Genomic DNA, 21,420 nt, shown 5'->3' with positions numbered 1-21,420 from the left:
ATTCCATTTCAGCAGGATTTCCAGCCTCTAATCAGACCCGGTGTGGATAGCTTTTGTGAGGCAAAAAGTACATTTACAGATGTCCTGATGCAATACAGCGACTTGTGCTGTCATACGGGGAGGAGGGAGAAAGGGAGGATGACTTACTTTGATAAGCAGTAGACTTCTACTGCAGAATACAAATGCACTGTGAATTTCTCCAAAGTTTATTAAGGTTTAGAGAATTCTTATCCAGCCCCTGATTGAGGAATACAGCCTCAGTCTCCAGTACTGCAGTATTTGTGGATGGAATGCATAGTATATTAAAACCAGGCTATGATAAGTACATGAATTATTCAATAATAAACTCGCAAGGCAGTAATAGTCACAATTACAACAAACTGGGAAAGTGAGGATAGAACTAAAACAGAGGAGTGAAGATATTTAAAACTTGAACAGGAAGAAAGTACAGAAAGAACCAAGCACAATCTAATGACTGAAAGAATAAAAAATCTGCATATCTACTAGCAGAAATAAAAATCTCTCAGACTGAATTGTATGCAATCTCAAATTGTAAGCAATCTTCAATTCTATGCACCTCGAAATGAGACATACTAAAGGTTATGTGACAGTGGGTCACAGTGATTAAAATACCTGATGCCAAACTGCAATATTTTTCCTAGTAAAAAGTATGGATAATTTCTGACTATAAATATAGGTGCATCACACCATGACGTATGGGATTTCTAACCACTACATTGCTAGTTGGCTCTAAAGCACCTGCAGAAAATACACAAATCAGAAATTAAAATGATGGAAGTTCTGGGAGAAATAGACTTGTGAGCAAAAATGCAAAGGAAAGTACTACTGTATTAGTTAAGAAGTCATAAACAGTAGATAAAAGTGTCATTATGTACTGAGAATGTAGATCCCAAAGAGGAAGAGGGATTATAGATGCTGAACAAACCAAATTACTACTGGGTATAGCTGACAGCAACAGAGAAGGGAAAAAATACAGTTCAAAAAAAAGCTCAGAAATGCTCATGCTTATCATTCACTAAATATTCTATTAACAGAAACACACCTGATCACAGTTTTATAGCTACATTTTCATTCACGGTGATTTGCTTTTGAAGTGCCCCCCTTTGTTTACTTGCTGCACTCCAGTCAGACTGTAAATGCCAGCAGTGATTTTCTCCTCTACTCTTTCAGAATTCTGGAGTACCTGACATGTAACCAGAGCAGCAGCTTTCGTAAGAGACGATCAGTTAAAGCTCTCGGAGATTCGTTTTACAAAGATTATGCAGAAGAATACACAGACCACACTGATACCGTTTATGACAAAACCACCAAGTTCACAGATTTGCCTGAAAATTCCCATTATTACATTTTTTTGGAAGAGCATGGAGAAGGAAATCTTGGGTTTGGCCAAGAGCTCAAGAACCCTCAAACAGAAGATGTCCAGACCTTTGACAGTCATTATGACTATCCTGTCTGCGGAAGCAATGAAGATGTAATATGCACTCCAGAACCTGATGAGTTTAATCCCTGTGAGGATATAATGGGATATCAATTTCTGAGGATCGTGGTGTGGTTCGTAAACCTGCTGGCCATCCTAGGTAACATTTTTGTCCTTTGCATCCTTCTCACCAGCCATTATAAACTGACTGTACCACGCTTTCTAATGTGTAATTTGGCCTTCGCTGATTTTTGCATGGGTTTATACCTCCTCCTGATTGCTTCAGTGGATCTTTACACCAGGTCAGAATACTATAATCATGCTATAGAGTGGCAGACTGGGCCTGGTTGCAACACAGCTGGCTTTTTCACAGTATTTGCTAGTGAACTGTCTGTATACACCCTGACTGTGATCACCCTGGAGCGCTGGTATGCCATCATTTTTGCCATGCGTCCAGATCGAAAGATTCGTCTTCGGCATGCCTTGGTTATCATGCTGGGAGGGTGGTTCTCATGCTTTCTTCTTGCCCTTTTGCCACTGGTTGGCGTCAGCAGTTATAGCAAAGTCAGCATCTGCTTGCCTATGGACACTGAAACGACAGTGGCTGAAGCCTACGTCGTCTTCGTTTTAATATGTAACATTATTGCTTTTGTCATCATTTGTGCCTGCTACATAAAAATCTATGTAACTGTGCGAAATCCCCAGTACAAGTCAGGAGACAAAGACACCAAAATTGCCAAGCGTATGGCTGTGTTGATTTTCACCGACTTCTTGTGCATGGCTCCCATCTCTTTCCATGCTTTATCTGCCATTATGAACAAACCATTGATAACTGTCACCAATTCCAAGATTTTGCTGGTACTCTTCTACCCACTCAATTCTTGTGCCAACCCCTTTCTTTATGCTATTTTCACCAAAGCTTTCCGAAGAGATGTGTTTATCCTGCTAAGCAAGTTTGGTATCTGTGAGCATCGGGCTCAAGTCTACCGAGGTCAGACAATCTCAGCCAAAAACAGTAGTGGCTCTTATGGGCAAAGAATCAGCCGAGGGATAGGTCATATTCTTACAAGCATTCAAGACCCAGCCAGTGATTACATTCCTGCCATGACAATGCAGAACCAAATTCTTATAGAAGAATGCAAGCAAACTGAGCTATGACATCTCATAGTATGAGAGCGACAATCTGGTCCAGAGGTGGCTATACATACAGTGAACTGAGTGAGAAGATAATGTATTCTCCATATCATTTTTCCCTAGCCTATCCTTTGTGACATCTGAAAGTACTTGCAGGGTGGTCTTCTTTTAGACAAGTCACTCAGCTAAACCTCCTGTCTCACAATCTTATCAGTACAGGTCATAAGGTACTGTTCCAATGATAATATTGGAAGTAGATGGGAAAGTTCTATCTATATAGGAAAATTAATATATATAATCAGCAAATACAAAACATACCCATCTAAAAAAATTAGGGAAGCAGGAGACCAAGCATAAAAATTGGAGGTAGTTGTACGACTAAAAAAAGGACACAGTTTAATAATTGAGATTTAAAAAAAAAAAAAGAAAGAATTAAAAATGAAGGTTGAAGTTCTCAAATGCCAACTGCCTGTGAGTCAAAATGATCAAATGGTTTTCTAACAACAAACTCCTAAAACTTCCACAGGGGCTTAGAACAGATGCCTTCTGCTTTTGCCATCCTGATCTAAACAAAGCTTGCAGTTCTTGGTGTAGCGGGTGAGGCAGGAAGCTTCTTCATACTGCCTTTATAGTGGCAAAAGGCAAATGTAATTGATTTTTAATCTGCTCATAATAGCTAAAAACCATTAGGGCATTTGTCTTCGTGCCCTTAGTATTGCTATCTCACTTTCTTGATACACCTATTTAGGAGATAGTTTAGTTGGAATCTGTTTTCAAGACCAGTCTACCCAGTCAAGTTTGATGGCTGATACTTAAGACTGTACTAGATCTTCTCCCACTTATCCATTCTTTACCTGAGTGCACTGCTGTTTAATCTGAGCATGTTTTTATTTCTTTGAGCACTCTGTAATTAATGCTTTTCTCACTACTAAGGCTATCCCTACTTACCCCTCTCTTACAGGGCTAGAATGACTTTCTTTCTAGCACTTGCTATGTTGAGATGCCTCAAATCTACACTTAGAGGAGTGTATTGTGCCTTCAGATTACTTTATGCCCCTCAGTTTCTGAATTGAAGGCTAGCTCCTCTAACATGTTTTAAGAGCATCTCTTCATCTTGTAGTGATAGCTGTTATCTGACTTCTGGAATGTCAGATAACAGTCGGATAACATAGATGACGTGTAATGTACCACTACATAAACCACACTGTTAACTTCTGGTTGGCCACAGCCTGTTTGTAGCTTAGATACATACTACTCAGGGTAGGAGCTGCTCTGCACCCGTGTGCTCATTGAGACCTGTGTGGCCCAAGTGCCTGGTTATGACAGCAGGATCTTAGTCAACTGTAGGGACCAGCTCTGTAGGACTGCTCTCAAGATTGTCATTGATCATTTCACTCATCTATTTGCAAGGCTTATTGTGAGAATGGAGAATACTGGGTGAATCTTTACCTTCAGGTAGGTATTTTAGGCTCATTTTGTAATACATATGCTGGTTTTAATGCAATTATAGTCTTTGAGTAACTGTAATTAAATTGAGCATACAATAGTCAGATCTTTTATAATGGGTTAGTAGTATCCAGAAAAACATAATGGTAGAGCCCTTTAAACTGCTAGCTACTACAGCTGGAAACTGCATGACTGCAAGTGCCATGTACATAATACTCCCCAATTAAAACTCAATTTTATTTCATATTCCTGATTACAAACAAAGGCTGCTTCAGTGAGCTGAAACTCAGATCACTGAAGGGCCTATATTCACCAACTCTGTGAGATGGTCCTATAAAAAAAAAGATTTTGTCTTTAACACCATTAAAAACCTACAGTATTATATTATAGATTAAATCAAGCTGCTTATTTTGGTGAAAGGCATGCTTCCATATTTTGTTCATTCTCAGCACACTTTTAAACCAGAATTGCTGGAAGCCATGCAAATAATAATTTATGACCTCCTCTTCTGTGATGTGTACTCACCCAGTGTTAACTAGAAACATAAGGGTAACTTAAGCATGTGCATCAGCAAAATTTCCTACTCTTGAAACAGCTGCATTTGGAACACTTTGGTTTTGCTCAAGAGTCCCACACAAAATGTGTTATGCTTAGACATAAACCCTGCCCCCAGAATCTTTCACCCTCCTGATAATTTCACCGTCCTAATAATCATTAAAGGGAAGAAAAAGCTTCCTGAGTACCTTTATTTAGTATCCGAGCAGCAAAGACAATCAAGTTCTAATGGACATTTATGCTACAGACTTCATATGTACCACTGTACCAGTGGAAAAGAAAAATCTAAGCTGAAATCGTATTTTTCAGAAAGAGAGGGAAAACTACATTTATTTTAAAAGTGCTTTTAAAAATAACATGGCTCACTTATTTCAAACCTATTTTACCTTAAAACAAACCAGAATTATTTGTTCCATTTGGAAACTAGTAGGATATGGGAAAGATGTGGCATGCTGGATTGACTGCAGTATGCTTTTGAATTAACACAGCTGTTTGCTGTTACTAATAGATGAAGGATATATTTACACATGAATTAACTTTTTTATCTTCTATCATTGCATGCATTTTGTCTATTAAAAGAGTTCTCTAATACTGCTTTTATGAACAAAGTTTGGTATTTCTGATATATGTCTTGTGCATTCTTTTTTGTGTTTTGCTTGGTAAAAATATTTTAAAAGCTATTATAAAGATCCAGGCAATAGACTTAAAATAATTTATTCACCAGACTTTTTCTTGTAAATGTTTGTATTCTATAGATACTCTGTTCTATTTCTGCTCTGATCAATCCCTTCAGCCATTTTTGGTTTTGTGTACACCCTTATGTAACACTTGCTATTTTAAATCTGTCTCAGCAAGATGTATTATAGCTGGCATTCAGTACATATTTCCTCTAGAATACTTTAGAAATAATGCAGAACATTGGAATAAAATGTTTTGTTTGAAATTTTAAGAGGTCCTGAAAGTTGTTGTTTTTTTTTTTTTTTTCTGAAGGTTTTAAAATAGTTTTTCTATTTCTCTTGCACTCATCTTCATTGCCCCCCTTTGTGGGCCTACAGCCAAAAAGACTGACCACATGACACACTGTTTGACAGAAGTTTGGGTTTTTTTTTCCACGCCACTAGTTGGGGAAGGGATGTCCTAAATGGCCATCTCAGGCAGTGCAGCAGGGATGGAAAGAACTGCTGTAGTATTGCTAAGCTCTGGGGTTCCAAAATCATCATTAATCATATTCAAGATAATCAACAAGAATCACCTAACAACCATGAGGTCCTCTTCAAAAGACCGAATCTGGAATCTAATTATCTGTACGTGACAGCCACTGTGACTAAGGATTAGGTACTTTATGAGAAAACACGTAGTATGAAGTTTGTGTGGTAGAGACCCTAGTGCAGGAATTCTCAGAATAACTAACGTGCCCATATGCGACATTACAGAACACCCCTCCCTCCCACTAGATCCTCCCTCACAGCAGATGTCCCTTGACACACATTTGCCAGAATTTGAGCTGGTGAATTTTACATTCAGTAATTGTCATCCGTGTGTTTGTGATTATCTGTTATTGAGATCCTTGCAATACCTGGAAAAAAAGAACACTTGAGAAAGAACTCCCACTGCTGAAAACTGTCAAAGTGCTCAAATGAATTACCTCTTGACATACCCTCTCAATGCCAAAAAACTCAGCTGACTTCAGTATCTGTGTACCTTGCTGCTGCCTGTAATTGTGCTTCCCTACTACAGGAAGCTTTAGGTTACAACAAAAGGTTTTTCTCAGCTCTAGATGCTAAATGGCATCAGCTAGAGCAATTAAGCTTACAAGCAACAAGAAAATCCAATGGGCTGACAAGTGGCAAGGAATAAACAGTTCTTTCTAGGAGAGCTATGCTTTTCAGTATGTGCATAAGGAACCTCTAAAAAGGACGGAATAGCAAAAGAACAAAGTCTGCCATAATATTAAGATACTCAGAGCAAAAAGAAAAAAAGATGGCTATGAAGAACCGTAGGAAGACTTCTTAAGACGCCAGGCAACTCATTCTAAAACCACTCAGTAATCAAATGGTTTCTGGTTTGCAGTTAAAGTTGGACAGGGTGAGGCACAAAATTAGTTGGATATCATGCCTTTCTGTTGGGCACTCCCCTCCTTCCTCCTTGTCAGAGATTCTGAAAACATATGATATTATACTGCACTTCGATGATGCTTTGTGGGCTAAGGCAACAAGGTATTGAAGAGCCATCATCACGCCCTGGAACAGAAGGTGGTCAAGAGGTCTTAGTGATGCACACTGAGAGATTCTGACAGCATCATCAATCTAGAACTCACATTGACTTAATAATGCACTTGCATAATGCTGAATTATTTTTGATCTGTTTAGTCACTTCCACCTGACCCAACTTATTTTTGTGTGACTAGAAATCACAATTTGAATGTGAACAAATGGAGGTACTTTGAGGTCACAATATGCAGAGTTTCATCAACAGAACCCATCAGCTCTAGCTTTCTACTCTTATCCCATGCCTGCCTACCCCCCCAACCCAAATTGCCACAGTACCTCAAATTAACAAGTTCTCAGACTAGACGGGATACCAATCCTGTGGAAATTTCTAATTTTTTTAACTGTTTGTCCTTATTTTCCAGCCTGAAAATATTGGGTAACTATTCAAAACTATGGCAAACTGTCATCAACTGCAGCACAGGGCTTGGATCTCATTAGGTCTATCCTGAATTTACTCCTTCCAAGAGCTTAACTTATGTAGGATTAATATGAATCAACTTGAATCTTACCCTTCTTTCTGAGCAGGAGCTTTCTTGTGCTATCCTGACTATATGCAATGCCAAGTCTTTCATGTGTGGTCATCTGAAGTCATATCCTTAATGTTGCACATCTGTGCAATTCAGCTGAAGCTCGTGAAGCTTTGTTAATTTAGGAGAAGAGGAGCACACTTATTTTGGTTCTCATCTATTCACTACGCAGCTGTGAGAATAGTCTCCTCCAGGCTCACTGTTGTTGTCTCTTTTAAGGAACTAAATCTGTTGTATCAACTTCATTCACCGCACATTACCTAACAGCACACGGAACAGAACAGTCACTACAAAGTGACTGGAATTATAGAATCATAGAATAGTTAGGGTTGGAAAGGACCTCAAGATCTTCTAATTCCAACCCCCCTGCCATGGGCAGGGACACCTCACACTAAACCATGTCACCCAAGGCTCTGTCCAACCTGGCCTTGAACACTGCCAGGGATGGAGAATTCACAACATCCCTGGGCAACCCATTCCAGTGCCTCACCACCCTCACAGTAAAGAATTTCTTCCTTATATCCAACCTAAACTTCCCCTGTTGAAGTTTTAACCCGTTACCCCTTGTTCTATCACTACAGTCCCTAATGAAGAGTCCTTCCCCAGCATCCTTATAGGCCCCTTTCAGATACTGGAAAGCTGCTATGAGGTCTCCACGCAGCCTTCTCTTCTCCAGGCTGAACAGCCCCAACTTTCTCAGCCTGTCTTCATACAGGAGGTGCTCCAGTCCCCTGATCATCCTCGTGGCCCTCCTCTGGACTTGTTCCAACAGTTCCATGTCCTTTTTATGTCAAGGACACCAGAACTGCACACAATACTCCAAGTGAGGTCTCACAAGAGCAGAGTAGAGGGGCAGGATCACCTCCTTCGACCTGCTGGTCACGCTCCTTTTGATGCAGCCCAGGATACGGTTGGCTTTCTGGGCTGCGAGCGCACACTGAAGCTGGCTCATGTTCATTTTCTCATCGACCAACACCCCCAAGTCCTTCTCTGCAGGGCTGCACTGAATTTCCTTTTTGCTCAACCTGTAGCTGTGCCTGGGATTGCTCCGACCCAGGTGTAGAATTGCTGGATTGTTACTTGTGTATATACTGTGGTACTTTTTTATCAGACCTACTTTGCTTCCAAGAGCCTCCTTGTTGCAAACACTGATAACTGGCTAGACTGCCAAACCCATGCTGGCTGCCTTACAGCTGAACAGTTTCAGCTGAAATGATAGCTGATTTTCTTTGTTAAGTGACGGCACTCCCTATCTTTTGTGAAGGCAAAGCTGCAACACATCAAATCAAAGCAGTTACACGTGTTCTAACAAAAAGCTTCTCACTGCAAACTGAGGCACTGTCTGAATGCCTGTCTTCTCCACTGCTCCCTGTTGAGTGGCATATGCATGACAGCACTGAAGTACCAAAAAGCATGAACAAAGAAACAGGCAATTGTGTTCGTGCTGCATGTAAAATGCTGGTTTCAGTTTTATTATAAAGAATTACCTAAAGCATACATGGATTACTGCTGCTGCCTAGAGGGAGCCATGGAAAAAACACATCAGTTATTTTTTAGCTGGGTCTAGATTCCCAATGAAACCCTGTAATGATGTGCCAGTATAAAGCATAAGAAAGTGTATTTTGATAAATGGCAATTAGGAGAAGTGGCTGGCACACTGCCAGATGCACCTTCCCATGAAAAGTCCAGGAAAAAGGTATTTTTTTAATTCTTATTCCTTATGTTTTTGCTGAAATTTGAGTTTGTTTGCATTTTTTTGATTTTTTTTTTTTAAAGGCTGGCCACCTACTTTTCTCTTTGTCCTCTGTGCATTCCATTTCTTCTTTCCAGATTCTTTATGTCTCCTTTCTCTACTATGGAAGAAACCCAATGCTCTATTTGATGAAGGACTTTAAATTTTCCACCTCCAATCTAGGTATTTAGGCTATATGGCAACACATGCACGGCAACCTCAGGAAGAAACTACAAAGCTGTTTAAGAATATGACAGTGATTTAGGACAGAAAATGAAAGCCAAAAGATATTCCGAGTAAACATTAACAGCAACTTCTGCTAAAATTAAGACTGCTCCACTTCCCCTCTGCCCCCTCTCAAAACCAACTTGGCACTCGCAGAAGCATCTGTGATGGGAATACATTTCTTCTTTAGCTAACCGATTTTTAACATCAGTATCAACATCACACTTAACAAGCTGTTTGTCAACTGTCTACACATACACAGGAATTTACTTGATGCTGCTTTAATGTTTTAAGATTAAAACTACTTATTAAATTAGAAAGTCAATTCATAAAAACCAGTATGTCAGAAATATTGTTCCCAGCACTAATGCTTTCTCTTTGTTAAAGCTTGAACAAGGTAAGCTCACAAGGAAAGAGCTTCCTTCCTGCCAAAATTTGAGTTTTCAGGGAGAATGGAGGGGGAGGCAACCGAAGACAGAACAAAACCTAGAAGCAGTGCTTCCACAGGACAAATTCGGTGATACATCCTTTTTAGAAATGCTGTAGTCCCCAGAACACTGTTTCCCAGATTACATTACCTGTTGAATCCAGATGGCCTACCTGAAGTCAGCCAGCTGTTCCTCTAAGGGAAGGGCCTGTACAAGAACCTCAGACACAGGTATGGCAGGAAACACAAGGAACCCTGTCTGCGGGGTCTTGCATCAGGATCCTACAAAAAATAGGAATAAGTCTTTGAAAAATCAGGAAGCCAGGTGGTTCATCAAAGACTGCCTTCCTTACTTTGCTAGTCCAAACCATTTGCTCCATCAGCAGCTAGGGTTTTACTTTACCTTGGCATTAAATCCTCCCAGCTCCAGCACTTGTAAAGCAGCATCATAATTATCTTGAGATTCAAATGTGTCTTCTGTTCCAGACATCTAGAGGGCTTGTCCACAGTGCAGTTCTGCTTAATTTGGTACCTCTTGCTAAGGAAAAGCATTTCTACCTTGACAGAATCACGTGTCCACACAGGACGCATTTTTTGTGTTATAAGGTAATTCTCTTTTTTATTTTTACAATTTAACGTTAAGTCTTTGTTTTGGAGTTGTTATTAAAATACACTTCTCCAAATTACACACCCGCTGTTTGCAATGTCGGTAACTTTTTGTTTACAAAACTGAACTAAAATGAAGACAAACTAGGAAGTATAAACCAAATACACCCTGTTACATTTTTTAAATAGTTATCAATAAAAAACATCTCAAAATACCAGCTCACCACTACCCATCTTCAGAGAGAGGGGTTTTGGCCTACAGAAGTGAATGGGCAACTCAAGATTAATATGTGCTTTTTTTTTATAACACTATGATAATGTTAAATGGAAGGTCTGCAAGGCAAACTCAACATGTAGGTGACAGTGAAGTTACTTGTGTGTGATTAAAACAAATTCAGAATCTTCAGGGTTATTACATAGTAATCATTCAGCCTCATATATTAAACAAATGCCATGTGCAAAATAGTAAATGAAGTGACAAACATTTTTAAATAACATCTTTAATTAAAGTTTTTGCAAAGGCAAAATATTAAACTTAAAATAGGTCTTAGTACATCAAAATACTAAGTTCTCTAATTGTATTCCAAGCATGGCCTTTGAAACATAATATCCTGTATATCACAGAGGAGCAACCTTGATCTGCAATTGTACAGAATGAATTTTACAAACATAATAAATATATTTACCCCCTTACACATAACAGTATATGTACAACAGCAGTTGACAATAGTAGCTCAGAACAGCAAAAAAGGATATTCCCCCATTCCGTAATCTATTGGTACCCTATGCACTCTGGAACACGTCTCATTGGATGACTGCACATATAGCTAACCCAAGGTAGTTCTTCCTCTTAAAAAAGCTCCTCTTGTTCCACAATGTCTAATCCACCAACCAATAATTAAAAGACACACTGCATGAACTGCCTGAAAAAAGGTAGACAACAGGGAAACCAATGGACTGTTTTTTATATATTTCCCAACCAATCACAGCAATGGGAAAACGAGACTGTAAATGCCAGACACCAATACATAACAATATGCAAGTTTCTTCATTTTGTATAGTCACTAATCTCAGTTTGAAAAGTACTCTTAATTTCCATTGGGGTGTATGGGCAGGGTGGGGTGGCACACAGCAAACCCCACAATGCTGTGTAAGGCAGTCCAGTATCAATCCAGTGTGCATTACCCTAAAACCACTGCTCACATGTTACTGCACTCTATCAGGAAGCTTCTGCTTTGGGGGAAATTGAGGAAAGGGCTTATTTCTTAAAAAATCTTTTATAAATTGAAGAGATTGAATCAAAAAGAACTTCGGTTAACAAGATTTTTAACTCTCACTGGAATTAAGAACCTTTACTTTGGTAGTGTTATGTGGTGACATAATTACTGCTAAGCAGTGGAATTATTTTCACAGACTCAATGAAGTTTAACACTCCAAATTGTGCAGCAGAAATAAACATTTATAAAGAAAAAAATCTGTTACATGACACAACATGTTCTTTTCTAGAAACTGTGCTTCAGAATCACGTATCATGTCCTCAGAAATAAAATCGGACCACAATTACAAATCGCATTTAGGAAACGGAATGATGTTCAAATGCAACTTGTGAGTACAATGCAGGAACAAGAATATGAAACTTCAAAGAAATCTTGTCGCTAACCAGCAATTGAGGGGGAATAAAAACATATTTTATTTAAATAGTCCAACATAAAGTTCCTCATGTGACTAAATTCTCTATTATCTCCTTAACAGAAAACATATTTCAATTTGTCTTCAACTTAGATGTTTTAAAATGATTGCACACACTAAACCCCAACAGAATTAGAGCAAAAAAGTTGCTTTTCTGATTGAACCACTGCAGGAAATTTTACTCTTTCAGGAATCAAAACAAAGTATTTTCATACTGGCAAAATAGGTATTCTGCAAACTGAAAAGGCACAACACTCCCAAGTTTGCCCAGTTGCTCTGCAAGTTTCCATCAGCTGTAATGGTTACAATTATGAAGTTATCTTTCCCATTTTTTTCATCGTAAGAAGGTGCTCCATTATCTGTGCAAATTTTAACATAAACCCTCTTGAAATCATTAACTGTTTCCATAATACTGAACTATTTAAATGGTGGGGAAAAAAACAAAACAAAACACAACCAGAAACACTATTTCTGGGGGGTTGGGGTGGAAATAATCATTTATGAACTATGGTATGGGAATCCCTTGCCCTCTGAAAGGAATGGTTTCTTTGGAACCTAATGAAATGGTCTGTTCAGTTACATTGTTAAAACCACAATTAAAAATTCAAGTATAATAATAAAATTAAGCAAACTACATTCTTAGAGCAAGCTGCTACAATAAAATGAAATTAAAACATGCTTTTTGATTTAAAAAAAAGGAACACTTGATGCAGCAATAAGAGCACAGTTTGGTATGTTCATGTTTGACTGGCTTTCCGAAAACTTCACAGGTTATCTGGTTTTGAAGACAAAACTTCTCTGAAAAGCATACCACACAATTAGCTTGTAGGAGACTGTGCAAGTTCAGAAAGCTTCTAATATCCTTCAGAACAGGCTAAGCTTAAGTTATCTTTAAAGTTCTGCTATTCCTTAAAAATAAATAAAAAGGATATGCAGCTTCTAGTATATGTATTTGAGTGAAAAAAAAAATCATTAAGATGTATGAAAACAAAGTTTTGTACAAGTAATCTGGGTTCCAGTAGTATAAAAAGGGATCTAAAGCTAAAGGCATTTTCTTCCTTTTATTGGTTTGGTTGTGCAGCATGACAGGAATTTTTCTGAAGTCTACTACTTAAGACCTACTGGTAACAATACGGAAAAGGTGAGGGAAAGAATTAACTGGTACAGTATTCATTTCATTGCAGCTGTATAGAAGTGTCAACAGTGGTAAAAAAATAAAATATCTGCTTTGCTTGGAAGAAAGCGAACATGAATCAGTTTGAGATAGCCTGAAGCCCCAAGCCAAAAATACACTCTAAATGATGATTCCATTACTTAAGAATGAATTAGAAGAAACATTTTAACTTTTCATAAAGCTTAGACATGTAGATGGCTTACTGACAACCATGCAGCTCTAGATACAGCCCACAGGCAGTTTTAGTCTGTATCAGAGAGCATAGGTGTATAAAAATCACAGGAAAAAAAACCCTCTTTACAATGTCTAGTTTTCTACGTACTACTGAGACTATGAATGCACTCGGGGACAAGTAAATCAAGAGAGAATGAAAAACAGAGCAGTCATTATACACCACTAAAATAGACTGACTTTGTTAAATAATATTCAAAATTTCATTCTCAAGCAAAAAAATGTCAGAAATCACGGTTCAAATGTCTGCTTCTGAAAGTCTTTCCAATTCAGTTAAAATTAACTTCACTGTGTTTTTTCCTACTTTTCCTGAACACCCAATGAAACAAATTTTTTTTCAAATGGTGAGCCACATGAGCATCTTTCCTCCACACTTTTTGAAGTATAATGCCCATTCCCTCTCCTCGTTGAAAAGTAACTGCATTTCCAAAAGCAGAGTTTGCAAGAATAACCTATGCATGACAAAAAGGTGCTCACAAAAGGGAGAGAAAGGGAAGGAGGGGGGAGCAACCTTATTGCTTTTCACAAAGGAAAACAAAACCCCGCCTCTGGAGAAGGCAAGTGAAAAAATGACTACACAAAGTTTAGTGCATCCAACTGCTTGATTTTGTTACCAAGACAGTATAAAGACACTAACAAAATTTGTGTTCTCAAAGCTGTAAAGCTCTCCATGAAATTACATGCTACCTGGAAACTTCAGAGATATTAACCGCTGCAGGGAACTTATCGCTACAATTTTAAGTAAAGCAGATCTTTGATTAACGGAGTTGCAGCCAGGGTGTTAGAATTTTTATGCAATTTTCTGTATTACGAATTTAGTTATTCTTGTGGTCTGTTAAATTATTTGTGGATGTCTGGACTATGGATGTAATCAGCAGGTGAAGGAATGCATTGTATTATGCCATTACCTATGCATTTGATTCAAAACGTCTGCAAAGGCTTTAAAAAAAAAAGATTTAAAAAAAATAAATAAAACAAAAATCAATGGACAGTTGTTTCAGTTCAGTGATGCTGAACCACAACCAAACAGCAAGAATATAATTAACAAGTTAAGCAATCTGACTTGTGGGGGGGAGTTGCTTTGTATTTAAAAAACACAGCCCTAAATAAAAGGGATCACATGAAATTAAAATAATTTTGAAACATAAATGATCATTCTACCGCTTTGTAACTGCCAGGAACAACCACCTGTTTATGGGGAACTGAAAACAACAAATAGATATAATAATTAATGAGCATATCAGAATTAAAAATATTTTCCTTATACAAGTTATTTAAAATTTAACACCTTAATTCTTACCCTTCTGTACAAAGCTTGCACGCAGTTTAAGTAACATTCTGACCATCCTCACTACCAAAAGGAAGTGTTCAAAGCAAAGATTTGTACACACAATAAGCATTTTCAGATTAATAATCTATCAAAGGGAAGAGTTCCTTCAATCAATGGAAGAAGTATTTTAAAATTGTAAATCAAGGGAAGATGGGAGGGAGGGGGGAAGGGGAACAAAGCCTTACATGCTAAATACCAGCTGTAGGTACCTGTATGTAGAATTGATAATTAAGGTATTCCTAACACACAAAACCAGCTCCCAGACAATGCTATAGCTGCTACAGTCCATGGCTTGCTCAGCTGAAGTAGTGTCTTTGTTGCCACATTTTACCTTTGTTCCAATATTTTTGTTTATTGTTTATTTCTGATGTGCAGATACACATTTGATTAGAGTACACATCCAAGTCTCAAACTTTCCTGCTTTTTTTTTCCCCTTTTACAGGGAGTTTTTTTTGTCTTTTAAAACTTCACCATTCTGCATCCCCAATGGCTTTGGAAAATACATAATCTCTTCCGTTAAGATTCATGATGCCATCTTTGAGATGAAATTTCCATTTGTTTTTACTTCTGTGAATCTAAAAACAGGGAAAAAAGTTGCACCATTAGTCTGTATCAGATGTAAGTAATAACATGTAAGTAAATTGTAAGGGCAAGAAAAAATGAGAATAACTATTAGATAGACATTACTAAATTACTACAAATTTCAAAAATCAATTCTGCATTTAACTATGAAAACCAAAAATTATTTTTTTATTACAACAGCCACAAAGCTCCACCTGAAAGCCAGATCCCGTTCCAACCACTGCAACAGAAAGACTAATATTTTAAACCAGCCTTGAAGGGATGAAACACTAAGTTTGATTACTCGGACCTCTTGTGCAAACACTTTTCTGCATGAAAGCTAGTTTGAGTATGTTACATATAGATAGATAGCTGGCCTATTCATCAGGGGGTGGACTAAATAAAATCAGGAAAACATCAAATGGCTGGAAAGGACCTTTGGACTGGAAAGCTCATCCAGTTCCAGCCCCCCTGCCACAGGGAGGGACACCTTCCACTAAACCAGGCTGCTCAAAACCCCATCCAATCTCATCTTGAACACTGCCAGAGATGGGACATCCACAAGTTCTCTTCCACATTTCATCATCACAGTGGGGAAAAAAATCCAACCAAAACCCAAAACATTAATTCCATTCCTCCTTCCCAGGGAGTCCATATTTGTGAAGCCCGTAACATAAAGGATCTTCAGGTTATAATGGGTATTTATATTGACACAGAATAAGAATAAAAGAATAAAACAACAGTTTTATTCATATTCTCTTTACAAAAATAGTCCATCTCAAAGCGACTCTTCTTTCTTTATGCCTATTCCCAAAAAAATACTACCCAATTACACGAAGAAGGTTGACCAATGTGCTGAAGGGACATCAGAGAAGATAAAAGAACAAGAAACAGCTGCAGTCTTGAAGACTTCAATTGTATTATGCCTACTGAGCAAACATCAATGTGCAGGATTGTGGCCATTTTAGATATTATGTGGTCAAGTGCTACTTCATGAGGAAGCCAAGTCAGGAACCCACAAAATACAAAATCCCCTTGGTTCAAGACAGCATGCAGGGTTTACATTAGAAAATCTCACCAAAACTAACAGAACTATGTACAACAAGCATTTTCCCATGGGCACCAGAACAGATAAGACCATAGCCCTCAATCAGTTATTAGCAGCATTGTTTGGTCTGAGCTCACTTTAAGCTAAAAAGTCAGTGGAAACTGAAAATGAAGAAGGAAGGGTCTGGCTTACATACTCTATGTGCCTTTCTGAATGGCATTGACCAAAAGTCCCCCATCAGAAGCATATGAGCTGCCATGAGGTAAGGAGTAAGGTCCTCAGATGAATAAAGATGGGAAAAACAAGGGTGAAAAGCACTGTTTCTATTGTGAAATGAGATCATTCCAGAAAATATTTGTGCTGGCTGGAGTCTGCACTAAGAATTCACTAATCATACAAAAAATGACAAAACATCACTGACTGTACAGAAGGACAGTTACGGAACAGCTGCAGAATGATGTTACTCGTTGTGTCATAAAACAATGGTGGCATTCAAAGTATATGAAGATAGTTAACAATGAAAAAAAAAAAAAACAATTCCAACTTACATGGATAGAAAAAATGATGGGTTTAAAGTCAACAATTACAAGTCCGGAATGAGATTCCCAAGTTCTAAGACTCCTCCATGGCAACAGCAGCTGCTCTGAGTTCAGTGGGGGGTCAAAAGCACACATGAACTATTGCTGAACATTGCTACAGCACTTAATAAATGAAAGGTTCACCTGCATTGTGAGTATCTCTGATCCTCCCTCAACCTTATCTATTTGTATCAAGTTAGATACAGAAGAATAAAACAGATCTGGAGAATTAAAGTAAGAACAATCAAATATCTGCACAACTGTAAAAATAGCAACCAAGCAAGGAGTAGCTCTGATTTCAAGGAGATGACTGAGGAGGGTTATGATGGTCTGCAATATCATAAAAGGCACCAAGAAAACAAAGAGGGAACAATCTCCTAAATAAACAAGTAGGACGTATCATACGAAACTAATGGGATGAAAACTAGGTAATTCTCCACACATCATCTATTAAACTTCTTGTCATAAGACAAAGATTCAAAAACAATCTAATTAATTTCTGACAAATTAAGGAAAAAAATCCCCTGCTGGCCATCTGATACAAAGCCACTATATCTCCCTCAAGTTCACAGAAGGATAGTAAAATGTTCTACGCAAGCATCACAATCTGCCTGTCTCACTGTTCTAGAGGCACCCACCATCAGCTGATGCTGGACACTAATACAAGAGGGAACTCTGCTCAGAATAACTGAGCTAATCCTGTGTAGTTTATAGAGACAAACTGAATAATGATTTTTGATAAGTGATGAAGGTCCTTTCAAAGTATGTGGTGCTAGAGGTTAATGATGGACAGTACTCTACAGAGTTCACATTCTTAACTTTTAAGAGGATGAGGATTTCAAAGTAGTTCCTGATGCTCAGCTTTAACAGCTCCCAACAAGCTTTTCTGACTGCTATTTTTAGGTTCCTCACTATCCTCACAAACTGCCCTAAAACTAACAGTTTTGGATTACAGTCTGGAGAAGACAGATGGCTGAGATGCAAATACTGATACCACTTTTCTCTATCTTAAATTCTCTGTTGAATCTGATGACAAGTCTAAGCAGAGTTTGGGTATAACTGAACATCTTCTAAGCGAAGCAATCTTCACAACATAGGAGTTTTTATTCAACAAACTTAGAGATTCTCTTTCTGCTTTAAAAAGAATCCTTATTCATTATAGTCCAATTATTCTAGCATAGCAAAAGAAAGAAAATCCACACTGAATAATCTTTCCACATACTACTACCTCACTAAAAAGTTGTTTGATATCCTCTAGACACATTTAAAATAATTCCAGACATGGTGAATTCTTGCATACTCCAGGACAAATATGTATGAAGAAATTAGTCATTATAGAGGAAGCAAGACAGGTCCACAGAATTTAAAGCAAGGTAAGCAAAAGCATTCCACATGGCCATTTCAGTAAAGAATGCAAAGCACAGAAAGAACCGTCTCCTCTGATAACTATTCATCATCAAGAAGAGATACTTTTAGTGATCAAGGAAGTTTTCCACAAGTGTAAATTGTAACTTCTTTTCCATTCCCCATCACAGCAAATGTGCAAACTTCTTACAATAGCTCGCTTCTCCTTAGCCCAGAGGACTGACCTTTGCTAAAGGTCACAAAAACACATGATGAAAAAAAAAAAGAAAACGCATCCAAATCCTTCTAAGCTTTACTCTTTATCAGGGTTACATAAACATGTCACAGAAACTTTGTTTTAAAAAACAAACAATAAGCAATTCTTACACAACTATTCACATTATAATCTTTACAGATCTACCTGTACTTAGCAGTCACAAAGATATTTCTTAAAAAATAAGACTTGATAATAAGAGGAACAAAGAGTAGAATCTTTGGATTCTCTTCAGTAGAGTTTACCTTATCATACTGGCACACAACAACATTTTCTGTATCAAACAGTTCTTGTCCTTCCTCATCACTCACATCATCTTCACTGTTAAGAGGCTCCTGAAACACACACAAAATGTTATGCTGATTAGTAAACTCAAAGTACTTTGATTACTCACAGAAGACTAGTCTTGTGTATGAACTATAGGACCTAAAATTCATTTGAGGTGGTCAATACCAGGCTTTCCAGCAGAAAGCTGATGTACATACACTTCATTCCTGCACTCCATCCTAAGATACCCTTACCAATTTTATTTGGAACTTCAGCGTCCAGGCCAGACTGGGCACAGCAGCTTTTTATCCAGTCTTTAAGTAACTGCTGATGAACACAGGTAGCAGAACTATAAGGAGATCTCTGGCATGCTGATAATAAAGACTTGGCATATAAAAAAATTCTCAAGAATGCTACCATTAAGACAATATTAGAGAATACTTAAGCATGATGACTTAATGAGGCAATTATTATAGCATTTGAACTGACATTAATGCTGATCAATATAGTGGAAAAGTGATGTGAACCCAACCTAAGTTGTAACAGAAAAATTCTATTAGACACCACTGTAGAGGTACTACAAAAAGCCTGGTTTAACTCCTTGACAAAAATTTGAATTTTTACATGGATCTACGACATCGGTAACAGAGACTGTGAAATGCTACATATGCTTCTCATGCTGGCATTTTAAATGGAACCTTAAAATAATTACAAAGGCTGCAGAGAACTGATCTGACAGTTCAAAATGCATTTTTGGGATAGATTTAAAGAGTACCAACTTTCCTTTCAAAGACTAAAATAACAGTACTTTCAGCTTATTAGCATTCCCTCCCCAGCTTTAAAATAAAATAAAATATCTTATTCTTATGGGGTATTTTGTGCCCCAAAATTTTGGCACACCAAAATTTAGTAAGAGCCAGTGGCTCAAGACCAAAATCAAGAAAATTCCAAGTCTAAATCAAGCACATATTGTTAAAAATACAACAAGTCATGAACAATATTCACTCCTGCTCCTATCTCCTGATTTCATTAAATCAAGGTCAGGTTTATTTCCAGAAGGTGCTTTATAATAAAATTTGAGTTCTCAGGCTTGTTCTAGTGTAACAGAAAGCAATGGAATACCCAGCGAGATAAAGGTCAGACAACATCTATTGGTTCTGTCACTAAATATATGCTGAACTAAACTGTCTATTGGTTCTGAACTAAATATATGCTCTCCTTTCTGTCAGTCTTCATAACACCTTTCTTTTGTATGCACTCACTCCCAAGTGAGTTGATTATTTCTGTTTCCATAATTCCATGGCTGACCTCTCCATAACATCAGAAATATTATTGCTTAATTTTTTTTAAGGGCATTAAAGAGAATCAGCAGTTTTTGCTGCATCCCCTGCCTTTCCCAGCTGCACTTCAAGGGTGCTTTGCTAACATACAGTTTCTACAACTTCAATATATGAAATACAGAAACTGAAGTACGAGGATAAAAGTCATACTCTCAAAATTACTGGAACATAAACATAATATTATTTTAAGCATATAGTTTTCTTTCAAGTATTGCAAAAAAAGACAAAACAAAACACAAGCATGCTCCAGTCTTCTGAAATAATGTTGCTTACCTCTTCAACTTGGCCATCTTCACCCCCATCTTTTTCTTTGTCTTCCTCCTCCTCATCATCATAGTCTTCTTCCTCATCTTCTTCTTCTTCAGATGATGTGTCCCCTGCTCCATCAACTTGGAGAACGAGTGGTGCTTGTGGTTGTGCCTGTTGTTGTTGTGGTTGTTGTTGACCAGCTGCAGGGATCTGTGCTTGAGCTGGTGTAGGGGCAGCCACTGTTGTAGGTATGACTTGTGTTTTATTTCCCGTAAACAGGATCTGCTGAGGCTGAATAATCACTCCTGTCTGCTGGGAAATCCCTCCAGGGATAGGAGCCAAAACCTGATGGAATACCATTGTAAGTACTGTAGTTGCTACTGTAACAGACTATCACAGCACTCACAGAAAACAATTAAAGTATATTAATCTGACTCACACTGATTAAAGAAATGAGTTACAAAAATTCCACCTGTTTCAGATAAGTATTATGTCCAATAATATACTACTCTGTGTTAATTTTTTGCATTTTGCATTGCTGACTCTAAGAAAACCTGCTCTCATTCCATTCTAAAACATTAGCACTATTGCCACACCCGAGTTCTGAGCACAGCAGAGGAATGTTTAAATTCAAGTAAAAGATTATTCTTAAAACTTCTTTATAAAACGTTTAACTTTAAACTCTTTAAAAATTGTTCTTCATGCTTAAATCGCAGAACTGTGTGACACAGTGCTAATAAATTCAATGCTTACACAGTCAGGACACACAGCTGAGCTTGTACCTGAACAAAAATCATCATAAAACACCCTGTATTCACTACTAAAATAATCAAGGGAGTTGTGGATGCTTGCTTAGGTATTTTTTTCTATATCTTATGTGACACGATAATTTTAACTGATAAACACATTTTTAGAAAGATGTAGACTAGGATTATGATATAGTTGTCATCAGAGTATGCACAAAAAAAAATTTTA

The 21,420-nt window shown here is 37.7% G+C and overlaps 2 protein-coding genes across 5 annotated transcripts in view; one reads left to right on the top strand and one right to left on the bottom strand.

The window, feature by feature from the left end:
- TSHR (thyroid stimulating hormone receptor) overlaps positions 1–2,596 on the top strand; it is a 49,836-nt gene extending 47,240 nt beyond the window's left edge. For all 3 annotated transcript variants that reach the window (XM_005148861.2, XM_005148860.2, XM_005148859.2), the window contains one exon: positions 1,192–2,596. In XM_005148861.2, coding sequence (XP_005148918.2) covers positions 1,192–2,596 — 1,405 coding nt within the window. The remainder of the gene's footprint in view (positions 1–1,191) is intronic.
- An 8,248-nt stretch (positions 2,597–10,844) lies between these two features.
- GTF2A1 (general transcription factor IIA subunit 1) overlaps positions 10,845–21,420 on the bottom strand; it is a 28,200-nt gene continuing 17,624 nt past the window's right edge. For both annotated transcript variants that reach the window (XM_034062618.1, XM_034062619.1), the window contains exons 7-9: positions 20,470–20,790; positions 18,835–18,924; positions 10,845–15,359 (exon numbers count right to left, since the gene is read on the bottom strand). In XM_034062618.1, the coding sequence (XP_033918509.1) occupies positions 15,252–15,359; positions 18,835–18,924; positions 20,470–20,790 (519 nt within the window). In that variant the 3' untranslated portion in view covers positions 10,845–15,251. The remainder of the gene's footprint in view (positions 15,360–18,834; positions 18,925–20,469; positions 20,791–21,420) is intronic.

Source organism: Melopsittacus undulatus, chromosome 4 (assembly GCF_012275295.1).
Source record: "Melopsittacus undulatus isolate bMelUnd1 chromosome 4, bMelUnd1.mat.Z, whole genome shotgun sequence".
NCBI classification, from domain to species: domain Eukaryota; kingdom Metazoa; phylum Chordata; class Aves; order Psittaciformes; family Psittaculidae; genus Melopsittacus; species Melopsittacus undulatus.
The sequence above is the reverse complement of the archived record's forward strand: the minus strand, read 5'-3'. Positions and strand labels throughout refer to the sequence as shown.